Source organism: Ochotona princeps, chromosome 1, assembly GCF_030435755.1.
Source record: "Ochotona princeps isolate mOchPri1 chromosome 1, mOchPri1.hap1, whole genome shotgun sequence".
NCBI lineage: Eukaryota > Metazoa > Chordata > Mammalia > Lagomorpha > Ochotonidae > Ochotona > Ochotona princeps.
The window spans coordinates 130,905,756-130,918,584 of record NC_080832.1 but is presented as its reverse complement, the minus strand read 5'-3'; the positions used below and the strand labels follow the sequence as shown (position 1 = coordinate 130,918,584).

The window sequence follows — 12,829 nt, the reverse complement described above, 5'->3', positions numbered from 1 at the left end:
CCCATATGGGATCCCGGGGCTTTCAAGGCGAGGACTGTAGCCACTAAGCCACGCCGCCAGGCCCTCCCATCTACTTTCAAACAAGCAGCTAACCAGTCTCCTTCTGCCGACAGTCAGCAGTGGAGCAGTGGGCTATGCCACTGCAACACCACATCCCCTATGGACTGCCGCATGCCAGGTGAGTCCTGCTGCGTGACTTCTAAGCCAGCCCCTCACTACTGGAAAGCAGTAATTGGGCCTTCTGACTCCATGTGAAATCTATATGGGCTTAAGGCAATTAGGAGAGTAACCAGCAGACAGAAGATCTTTCTTAAATAAATATCTTAAAAAAAAAAAAAAAAAAAAAAAGGAAGAGGACAAGAAATATACGCAGCCTTCTTGCATTGCCATCCTTCTATACAACTAAAATTCCCCCTAAAGCTTCCTCCCTCGCCTAGGAAAGATAGACTTCCTGCAAATCTGGCTTGACCGTGCCCTTTCCCTGCATTTCCCATCTCCTTTCAGCTCTACCCACATCAGCCCTGTTTCAGTTCTTCACATTCCCCAGGCCAGAGTCTGTGCAGTGCAGTGCTTTTCCAGTGAACTGCAAGGCTCTGCCCTCCCCCTTTAGATATCCTGTTTTGGTCTCACTCAACCTCCAGCTCAGCTCAAGCTTTACTCCCTTAATTGTCTCCCTCTAACCTCTCTCTTGCTGGTACAACTGCTTACAGGCCTTCACAGCAACATGTATCATACAATATGAATACACTTACTTGTGATTATGCTACTGTTTCAGTACTTTAAGTCCTGGACTTCGTTATTCCCACTGACTTCTACTGAACGTCAATCATTCGTTCCTGGAGCCACATGCTGGATTCTGTCATCACCTGAAACTAATCCACCTCATAAATATAAAACTGTAATCAAGTCTGTTTGGCTACAACACATTTCTTGACTGCAAATTAGCTAACATGTACTTGATAAATACAGGAAAGGTGTCAGCATAATAAAGAAGTCATTTGGTTCGTAATACAACATTAATGAATTAAAGCAAACTTAGCGCTATACAAAGAAAAAGTGAAAAGCAAATCTGGGGGGGCCCAGCATGGTAGCTAGGCACAGGTTGTAATCCCAGCAGCCCCGCTTCCCATCCAGCTCCCTGCCTGTGGCCTGGGAAAGCAGTGGAGGACACCAAATAGCCTTGGGACCCTGCACCCGCGTGGGAAACCTGAAAGAAGCTCCTAGCTCCTGGCTTCGGATCGGCTCAGTTCTGGCCACTGCAGCCGCCTATGGAGTGAATCAACGGACAGAAGATCTTCCTCTCTGACTCTCCTCCTCTCTGTATATCTGACTTTGCAATTAAAAAAAAAAGCAAATCTGTGATTCCTGGAGAAGTGCAGTCTTCAGTGCTCAAGGAACTGCTAATCTTGCCCTTATGCTGATTCACATGGGGAGAGCTTTCAAGCAGTACATAGTAAAAGATGCTAAAATATTGTCTCTGTTCATTTCAGTATGGACTTGTACCTGACACTGGACTGTCATTTATTCCTGTTTTTTTGGTTGTTCAACCCGTTTCAGGCTTGGACATTGGGATCTTCCTCATCTGACGACTGCCACTTTCACATATACCCCACTATATGTTTTTGTTTTGTTTGACTTCCTGACGGTGAAAGTTGCTACCGCAATCCTAGGCTCAACCATTTCTCCAACAAGTCCTGCTTGCTTTTACTTAACAACAGTACTGGAGACCAGCATCTGGTTACAAGGTACTGTTGAAGTGTCACTGATTCTAAGCCCTCCCTCAAGGACAAGATTCAGAGTGTGTATGTGTGTTAACCAATGCATATACACAAATCCATTCCATATGGAATCATCTGTGTCTATACAAACCTAAAAAATGTGTTCATACCGATAGCACCAACTCTAACTCATTGCCACAAGGGTCAGTCTAACGAGCTTTCCTTGCCTATTGTAAATTCCACTCCACAGTAAGAAACCTGGCTGCCATCACCTGCAGACCTATTTAACAGTTCAATTCCAGTACACAAGTATAGCAGTATTAGATCTATTAACCCACACAGCCATGGGGATTAATTTTAAAACTATAGTTCAGTCATCTGTTCCGCTTTTAGTTTTAGATGTCACTGATTTCAAAGTTACTAGGTCAGTAGTCCCCCAACTCCCAAGTTATTTCATGTAACAGGCTGTTTTATCATATCGTAAAGTCTAGGACCCATTCATTCCTTGTGCTGTAACATTCAGAGGGCTAGGGAACATCTAGCATGTGAGCCATTTAAGGCCTGCAAGATCATCTGGTCTGGCATGATGAAGGCAACTACAGGTGAAACTCAAAATTCAGTACATTTACAGCACGCTAATTTTTAAGTTGATAATGCTATATAGCCTACTATAACAGTATGGATGCATGCCATCAACAACCAAATGCCCTTGACCTCTTCATGGTTTGATATAGTGTTATCTACTCAGCCTTTCCTCCTTACCCCAAGTCTTCTACAACTACATACCTCTTCATGAATGTCATAAAATTTGAATCATATGCCATCTAGCCTTGTTACACTAACCACTTTCACTTAGCAATACACCATCAAGATCCATACATGTCTTTGCAAGACTTGGTTGTTCATTTCTTTCACTGAACAATATCCCACTGTCTGAATGTTTATCCACTCTCAAAGGATAATCTTGTTTGCTTCCACTTTTTAGCAATTATGAATAAAGTTGCTACAAACACACCAAGTTTCTGCATGGGCAATTCTTTCCATCATCTGGGCTATTCCCTAGCAGCACTGCTGTAACATATTGTAACAGAATGCTTAGCCTTGTTAGAAACTGCCAAACCAGCTTCCACAGTGGCTGCACTACTTCGAATTTGGAGCTTTTTGTGTGGTTGGTTGATTGGATTCTTCCTTCCTCCCTCTGCCCCCAAACTGTGTTAGCCAAGAGGAAAGGCATTTTCTTTTCATTAAGCAAAGTTTTTAAATTTGAAAAACTGGTGACAAAAGATAAACCTGGAATCAAATTTTCTATTTATATTGAATACACATTAAGCACTTACATCTTCTAGAAAGAATCCCAAGATCAGGGTCCAAAGCCATAAAGATCAACTTCTGTGACACTGGGCATAAATGCCAATGGGCTTATATCTAATTAGGACTGAAAAATGCGTTGTGCTCCTGTTTAATTATCAGAAAGTTCTGCAAGTTTAAAATGACTGTCCCACTTCTCTTTCTGGTAAGTCCTGTTACTTTCCCCACACAATTCCACAGACAACACAAGGTTTTTTCCACCAATGCACTTAGGACATTATAGCATACACAGCTAGATCTTCCTCCAGGACACACCCTCCAACTCTCCAACCCTCCTTCACTTTTCAAAATCAGGGAAACACCAATTCCCTGAACCTTTTTTTTTTTTTAATTCTCTTTTCCTCTTACAATGTAGGCCACTGTGTGATCACTTAAAACCTCTCAAGTTCCCTGCAACTCTCCTATGCCTTTTTTTTTTAATATTTATTTATTCTATCACAAAGTCAGATATACAGAGAGGAGGAGAGACAGAGAGGAAGATCTTCCGTCCGATGATTCACCCCCCAAGTGAGCGCAAGGGCCGATGCTGCGCCAATCTGAAGCCGGGAACCAGGAACCTCCTCCAGGTCTCCCACGCAGGTGGCAGGGTCCCAAAGCTTTGGGCTATCCTCGACTGCTTTCCCAGGCCACAAGCAGGGAGCTGGATGGGAAGTGGAGCTGCTGGGATTAGAACCAGTGCCCACATGGGATCCCGGGGCGTTCAAGGCGAGGATTTAAGCCGCTAGGCCACGCCGCCGGGCCCTCCTATGCCTTTCATGCCCAACCAGCAAAACACGCAGTACGCCTCCCCTACTCCCAGACAGCTGACCTCTGTTGAACAGTCCTGAAAACAATCCCGCAATTAACTCCTGTTAATGAGCTAACAACAATGTCATTTGGGCTTTCCCAGATATATTAACTATATTTTCAGAAATCTGTCAGCTTGGTCCATATTTCTCAAAGGATGGTCCACATTTTCATCATTTACTTTAAGCTTTAAAATCTTGTAATCAAATCCAGTGAGCAAATGAACCTGGTCCATTTCAAGATAATGAGAAGCCAACGGACATGGTCATATTATATCAACTCCACACTCTTGCACTACAACCTGTTCTGTGTCTTCGCCTTTTCCACCTCTCTAAGGGAAACAGTATGCGCTTTCCTGCTCTCTGCAGGACTAACCTCCCAACCACCACGCTCCACATGCTCGTTCCTGACTACAGGCCCACATTCTATCAGCTGTCAAGCCTGCATTTTCATCCTCTTTCCCCAAACACTCGCCTTCCTCCCAGTCTGAGTAGCATACCCTTTCACAAAGTTCTATGCCCCTGCTATATAAACAATTGTCAGTAACCTAGTAGGGTCAGTGGTGAATACAATGTATGTTTTAAACTTTAAAAAATGAAAACAAGGTTTGTTAAAATGTTACCTTTTGTAGATACTTATGGGAACACCCTACTCTAATATATTCTCACTTAATTGATGTCATCTGTGTTTTATCCACACAGCCAAATTAGAACATGACTTAGAAGTGTTATAGCAGGCTCTGGCACTTCCCATAGGGATTTTTAAAGACAATTCTGATAACGTAGGAATTTTCACCTTTGATGCTGACATTACAACCTGATCCCCAAGCAAAATGTAACTCCACTATCAGCCATTAAAATCTGAAAGGAAAAGAAAACATAAAAATCCTGCCTTTAACTTCTGTTCTCCCAGTTTCTTCCCAACCTCTTTGTTCATCTATTTCTTAGCTCTTTTCAATTATTCTTTCAACCCACAGAAACTTGGTTTTTCTCCCCATAACTCAATTCACACTGCTTACCTGAGGCCAAAATTATCTACCAAATTCAGCATTAAACTCTATCCAATAAATCTACCTGCTGCACTACAGATCACACTCTCTCTTGTACAGTACCAGGGACAGGTCCCTGTACTCTTCCAGCTCTTATTGGGCTCCATCTGGTCTTTCTTAAAAAAAGTTAATAAAAAAAACTTAATTCGAAATAAGAGTTACATAGTTAGAGAGAGAGAGAGAGAGGGACAGACCTTCCATCCAGTAGTTCAAGCCCTAAATGGCCGCAGCAGCCACGGTCGGGCTGAGTGACGCCCAAGATCTTCATGGGTCCAAATACTTGAAACCATCTTTTGCTTTTTCCAGGCTATTAGCAAGGAGCTATCCATTTCAATATTGCTTTGCTCAGGGATTCACTTCGGACCCACTGCTATTCTCACTGTACACTCTCAAACACTGAATCTGAATTTCAACTACCATTTAAAGATGCCTAGACCTCTCTCCTGAGCACCCAATCAACTATGGAGCCACTCAGTCCTTACATGGAGAAATGGCCTCACACGTTGTCCCTACTTAAGCAGTGGGACTCACACTGGCCTTGTGCCAGGATATTCTGTATTTTCCAACTATCTTCACATCACTACAGCTCAGCACCTGCCTGGAGGGCCACCAATTCATACAGCATATTTGAAAATCTCTGCCCAGCTGTAGATAATAGCAATTAGCTAGGCCTACCTGGCAAATCTCTAGAGAATTGTGAATAGGAAGGAAAAGACAGGCCAGTCAGTAGGGAAAAGAGAGCGCCACAAGCAGAAACTAGTGACTGCAGCTGAGTCACTTCAATGTAAAAGAAAAAAAAAAAAAAAAGGAATTCCAGCTACTACTCAGACCTGCTCCCCTGTTCTCTCTACAAGCTTGGTTCTTTTGACTTTTGATTTCCATGAAGTCAGATCTCAGGATTCAGATGCCATTTTTATGTATCCCCAAATACACTGTAACACAATACTGCTGTGTTCATGGTCCATCCAAGAGTCCGTGGAAACCCAAACATCACTCTTGATCTCCCAATCATTCCCCGTACTGTCTCTGCTCTTCACCATTACTAACAAGCTGAGGTCCTTATTTCTAACATGGTCCACTACAACATTTCCCAAATGACTTTACTATTTCCATTCTTTGTGCCCTTTGAATCCATCATCCAATCAGCTGTACAGTCTAACGGAAATAAAAATGTAACAGTCACTTCCTATTTAATCACGATGCAGCCGGTATCGGACACAATTCCGCCTCTGTTGATGCACAGGTGATGACAAAACTACTTGGGTACTGCCGCCCAGCGCGAACACCTGAATTGAGTTGTCTGTGCTGGCTGCTGCAGCAGATGGAAAAACCTCCCTATGTCTTTTCAATACATTTTTTTATATATATAATAAAATCCTTTGTTTACTCTCTACCTCCTACAGAGTAAGATGTATGCTCAACAAAATATTATGTAAGGTCCCTCACCAAACTCTTTCCAGCTGCACCTTATCACACATTCTGGACTCCAACTCCAGACTGCTTGTAGATCCAAAAACACCTAATACCTTTCTCCTCTACATTTTTACTTTTATTTCACTTACAATGCCAAGTCCCCTATAGTGCTACTTATCTTGTATGATGAACACTGGCCTCAGCTCCCCTAAGAGACTGTGAGCAACCCACCTCATTCACTCTTTTCATTGTCAGCTTGAGTCAGATGCTCCTCCATCTTCCCTAATACTTTTTTATTATTATTATTTATTTTTATTGGAAAGACAGATCAGATTTACAGACAGGAGAGACAGACAGAAAGATTTTCCATTCTCTGGTTCACTCCTCAAGTGACTGCAATGACTGGAGCTGAGCCAATCCGAAGCCTGGAGTCAGGACAATTACTCCTCGGGGTCTCCCACATGGGTGCAGGGTGCCAAGGTTTTGGGCCATCCTCTACTGTTGGAAGGGAAGTGCAGCAGCAGGGATACAAACCGGTGCCCATATGGGATCCAGGTGTTTGCAAGGTGAGGATTTAGCCATTGGGTCGAGCCCTCAGGTTGGTTTTTGTTTTTGTGAGTTTTTAAAAATACATTTTGAAGTTATACTTTTTTTTAAAGATATGTATCTTTTTAAAGATGTATTTATTTGAAAGGCAGAGCATCAGAAAATGAGAGACACAGATTTTCCATCCACTGGTTCACTCCCAAACTATTTATAAACAGCTAGGTCTAAACCAGGCTGAAGCCAGGAGCCTGGATCTCCAACTAGATTTCCTGCTTATGTGTCCACAGCCCATGTACTTGGGCCAACTTCATCTCCAGGCACATTAGTAGGAAGTGGAGCAGCTGGGACTAGAACCAGCACTCTGCTATGGAAGGTGGAAGTCAGAAGCCGTGGCTTAATCAATCCACAGCACCATATCAGCCCACAGGATGGGTTTTCAATTTCTTGATTCTAAGTATGGGGTAATCCTCATAATTCTTAACAGAAATGTGCATATGAGGACAAGCGATTGTTTGCCTAAGGTGGAAATATTCCACCTTAACAGCAAGATTTCAAGATAAGCAATTATATATAGAAAGTACTAAAATGGACCTGGCGTGGTAGCCTAGCAGCTAAAGGCATTGCCTTGCACATGCAAGGATCCCATAAGGGCACAGGTTCTAATCCCAGCAGCTCTGCTTCCCATTTAGCTCCCTGCTTGTAGGCTGGGAAAGCAGTGGAGGACGGCCCAAAGCCTTGGGACCCTGTACCCACGTGGGAGACCTGGAAGAGGATCCTGGTTTTTCACTTCAGATCGGCTCAATGTCCAGCCATTGCAGCCACTTGGGGAGTGACTCATCAGACGGAAAATCTTCCTCTCTGTATATCTGACTTTCCAATAATAAACAAATAAATCTATCTTTGAAAAAATTAAAAATAAAGCACTAAACTAAATCCCATCCACTGATTCACACCTCTAACTCCCACAACAGCCAGGAATGAGCCACACCAAAGCCAAGAGCAAGGAACTCAATAAAGATTTCCCACAATGGTGGCAGGATCTCAAATACTTGACCACCACCTGTCAGTTCCCAGGTGTTGCAGAGTCAGGACATGGTCAGATGGGCTGCAAGCATCCCAAGGAGTATGCATCTTCACCCCCTGAGCCAAACAGCTGTCCCTCACGAGGATCTAATCCCCACTGTCAAGAAGTTCTAAAGTGCTCACAGGACTTTATCTAGCGGAGCCAATTCTCACAGGAATTCAAAGCAGCCACGATCAAATAAAGCGGAAAGAGCATTCAGTTGTTGGAAACTAGTTTCTAATCTTAACTTCCCGTGGCTGGGAAAATCTAACGACCAGGTGACTTCTACTTTCTCCAACCTACAGTGAGCATTCCGCAGTCTTGTCCACATCCAGTAGTGTATATCAAAACACTCTGTAATAACAGTAATTTGAAAAATACGAAAATCAATGTGTAGTTAAAACATTTAGACAAAGTGAATATGCCATCCTGTTCACTGAAATGCTCAAGAATTTGAATAAAGTTATCATTATGATGAAGTCAAACTCTGTCGGTTATCCACAAGAATTTTAAAAATAAGATGGGCTATTCCCAGGTGTTTCAATATTGGCTTGCTACTGCTTAGCCAAAGGTTAATAAAGGGCTAACATAAACCTTTACTATTCTGGAAGCCAATCAACTTTATCTATATGTCTGGCATTAATCCTTTCCAATCATTTAAGAAACAATGCAGCTTCCAAAAGCAACAAGTGTGATTTAGAATAACATCTAAAAACAAGATCTATTCAGAGCAAAAACAAATCGAGACATTTATATTTCAAAGTTGAAGAAAATGTTCATCATTCTGGTAAAATAATTGTGATAAAACTTCTGAAAATCTATAATACGCAAAAACAAAAAATTGCTTTTAATGTTCCAAGTCTCTCATAATGATTATGTAAAATCACTGCATCCCAATAATAAACAAGAATCCTTTCTTTCCTTTTATTGTGGGGTATCAAAGCATCATTATCCACTACGTAGGATATTGTCCCACTGCCCCTTTCCTTTGCTTACTGGACAAAGATGTCCAGCACAGCTGGAGTCCTCCTAAAAGACAGGAAACAACAGGAAACAGAGAGAAAGGTGGGAGATAAAAAGTTATGTCCCAAGGGGGAACAAGGGAAAGAGGAAAAGGTGACAAAAAAAAAAAAACCTGTTCCTCCAGAGATAATGATTTATCAAAGATAGGTTTCCAAAATGTCTCTAAGATTTACCCAACGGAAAATAATAAAGAAGCCAGCAGGGCAGATAACTGAGATAGCAGCATGATAAATAATCCAAATTTCAACCAATTTCTCAGAAACACTTTTCACCAACCCAAAGCATCAGTTTTATGTTAACACAACTAAACAAAGCATGTTACAGTGCTGAACAAACCACAACCTTGGGTACCACAGAGAAGCAGAGCGGGACACTTCCTCACCTACCATCCTTCCCCTTCACTTCCCGAAGAAACCTGGGCCATGTCTCCTAAGACACCTACTGTCCAAGTGCCTGGGGGACCCAGGAAAGCTGGACGCTGTGTTGTCAGCTCTCAAAAGCACTGCTCCTGGTTTTATCAGGAGTTGTTCACTATCAACCCCAAACTTCAGATGATGAAGTTCTGTCAAGGGAGACAAAAGCTCCCTGGGTAGCCAGGTCACAAGTAAACACTTCAGAATACAGCACTGTCCGCTTGTACCTAGAAACATAAACACTACTGCCCATGGAAATTAACAAAGCATCCTAACTCACACTCACACAAAGACACAACATTTTGAAAAACTACTTTTGGGGCTAGGAAGTAACATTCCCCAAGGCCTATTTTTGTGCCCAATCATTTGGTAGATTTTTGTTGCCATTGTCCTTTCCGATTAAGTAGTAACTTATTTATCAAGGTTCTTCTCACATTTCATTTCTGTATACTTTCAAGAATTTAGCTACAAAGTTATTTATACCTCTACAGACAGGCCACTAGACGCTGGGTACAAGGCCCTGCGTTTGTAGCCAATCAAAATGAGGCTGCTTTGACGGTGAAATCTCCAGTAGCTTGAGGTTTAGGGCCTAAAACACCCGATCTGTTTCCAGACAAGTACAGGACACGGAGATTTTTATTCCACACAAACTTGTCCCATGTTATTAATCTGAGCTAACGTTTCAAGAAATTCCAATTGCAATTCAACATTATCTATGTAACTGATTTGCTTAAAACCTTTGTTTTTCACCCTAGAAGTAGATGGGAGGGGGGAGGGGAGAGCGGCAAGCATCAGCCCAAGGCTATTTCTTGCTTATTTTTACTGCAGGTGTAAAGCAGAATTCACTTTCCTTCACGATACTAAATAACACTGGTGGAAACCTTCCCCCTCCCCGCCCGTGCTTTTCAAGAAGACTTCACCGAACGCCAACCCGGAAATACAGGGCACCTCCAAGCAGGAGTGACAGGTTTCTGCTCCCCTAGGAAGCCCGCACTCGGGAGCACTCTCCCCTCTCGCACCCTCCCCCTGGCTTTCAGGATAGAGATGGCAAACCTGGGGCCCCTGTCCCTTTTGTCCCCCCTACACAGTCCCTGGCCTAATTGTGGGCGACATCCTCCACTGCTTACTCCTGCCCCTCCCCCCGTCGGCCTGCCTCTCCCTTCATTAGAAGCCGTACCCCAGAACCCGTGCCTCTCTTCCTCTCCTGACCCCCACCACTTGGAGAACAATGTAACCCAAGCTCGTGCCCACAGATGCCTTCAGCCGAGCCCCAAGAGTGATCTCAGCCAAATCCGAGGGCGACTTCCGTCCTGTCATCCCGAGTCCCTCACGGTGTCCTACTCCTGGCCTAGCACCACCGGCCCTGCGTTCCCCCAGGGGGCCTCGGCCTAGAGTCACCCACACATCCCCGACCCGCGGACCCCTGCCGGGGCACCTCAGAGGGCCCGGCCCCCGAGAGCGGCCGCCGGACACGCCGGGTCAGCGCCCCGCTCCCACCACAGGATAGACGCCCAGTACCTTTGTAGTGCACCCGCAGGTTGTTCTGCGACAGGCCGATGTAGCTGAACTTGTCCTTCGGGCTCCAGGACCGAGGCAGCGGCGTCTCCTGCTCGTCCACTGCCGGGTAAAGGCGCTTGAGCCGCCGCTGCAGCTCCTTCTCCTGTTCGTTCAGGGCCGAGTCTCCGTGCGGGAAGGGGGCCGCGGAGCTGCTGCCGGCCGCCGCCAGGGCCGGAGCCGGGCCGGGGCTCGCAGAGAGGCCCGGGGGCGCAGCGGGCGCGCTGGCGGGGGCGGCTGCCGAGGCGGGGGGCGGCGGCGGCGGCGGAGGCGGCGGGGCCGCGGTGGCCGGGGGCGGCGGTGGCGGCGGCGGCGGGTGGAGGAGCAGCGTGGCGGCCGCGGCCCCCAAGCCTCCGCCGCCGCTGCTGCCGCCGCCGCCGGGTGAGCCGGCCGGAGAGGAGCCGGTGCTGACGGCCGGGGGCGCGGGCAGAACGACTCCGGAGATCGGGGCCACGGCCGCCGGTGGTGGCGGCGGCAGCTGCTGCTGCTGCTGCTGCGGCGGCGGAGGCGGCGGCTGCCCGGACATCCCGGCCGCGACTCAGGCTGCGGCCACCTCCACCTCCTCTCTCCTTCCTCCTCCGCTAGCCGGGGGCGCTGTCGCTGCGGCCGCCGGCACCAGGCGCCGAGTCCGCCCGCCCCGGAAGCAGGCGGCGGGCCGCGCGCCCCGGCAGAGCGCGGCGGTTGGGGGGCCCGGGGACGCGGGCAAGTGGGCGGCGAGGCCGGGGAGGCCCCGAGAGAACGTTGGCCGGGGCGCCGCGGGCGGAGCGTGGAGGACGGCGAGGCGGGAGGACGCGGGCGGGCAGGGCGCAGGGCCGGGCAGGGCACGCGGGCGGCCGCCGCACCGCTGCTCTCGCGGCTGTTTCCCGGCGGGCAGGGCGCAGGGGCGGGCAGGGCCGGCGCGAGACGCGGCGCGCGGGCGGCGCTAGGCGAGGGGGCGGGCCGGAGGGGCGGGGGTCCGGGCTGCGCTCGGGGAGGCGGGTTGCGCTCGGGAAGGCGGCCTGGGCCGCGCCCGCCGCGCTCGGATGCCCGGCCGCGGGTCCCGGCCGAGTCCCCCGCCGGCGAGTCTCCTCCCACCGGGCTGCTTTTTGTTGTCGTCGCCCCACCTCCCCGCCGCGGGGCTGGCTCCTTCGGGCCGCCGCGCTGCGGCCTCCCGCCCAGGCGAGAGCAATCGAGCCCCGCTGGGGCCGCCGCCGAGAGAGCCTGGCCTGCTTTCGGGGAGCCCCGGAGCTTTCGGGGAGCCCCCCACCCGGGGGCCGGGCGTTGCGAAGCCCTCCCCCCGGCTTTGTGGAGTGTGTCCCGGGCTCCCCTCCGCGACCCACGGTCCCGGTTCTGCGCCTCTTGCTTTGAGAAATAACCTGCTTTCCACTCTTCCTTTACCGAGCGCCCTGAAGTTGACTTCATGGGTAGTGGAAACCATTTCTGAAAGCCAGGTCTCCCACATGAGATAGGAACTGTTTCAAGAATTAATTTTATGAGCGCTCATGGTGAACTTAACAGTGGTAGAAGGTGTCTTAGACATGCTAATAAAGACTGGCATCTCTTCAAAGAGCAGGAACTACGTGAATCCAGGACTGTACTGTGTGTTCAGGAAGGCCTGCCAGAGCCGACCACCTGATTTTATAGAATCGTTAATTCCTGTAACAGGTCTGTTTGTTGGGTGGAGGAGAATTATGCCCATTTTTAAAACGCGGTAATACTGAGGTCAACAAAGTAAAAAAAAAAAAAAGGGGGGGGGTGCTTCATACTTTGCAAATTCCCAACAGAGTGCTTGGTCTGGTGTACTGATAGACACGCTTACCAAGTATTGCTCCCCAGCTCATTGTAAGCGGTAACTTCCCTAGCTAGTGAAACTGGGCTTTTGACTGAGAAAGACAGGATATAAATTCTGAATGTTTTT

At 47.5% G+C, this 12,829-nt stretch overlaps 1 protein-coding gene across 1 annotated transcript in view; it reads right to left on the bottom strand.

The window, feature by feature from the left end:
• The window catches only part of RANBP9 (RAN binding protein 9), a 94,117-nt gene extending 82,323 nt beyond the window's left edge, over positions 1-11,794 (bottom strand). Inside the window, exon 1 of the mRNA XM_004593108.3 lies at positions 10,897-11,794. Coding sequence (XP_004593165.2) covers positions 10,897-11,458 — 562 coding nt within the window. The 5' untranslated portion in view covers positions 11,459-11,794. The remainder of the gene's footprint in view (positions 1-10,896) is intronic.
• Between the last annotated feature and the right edge of the window lie 1,035 nt (positions 11,795-12,829).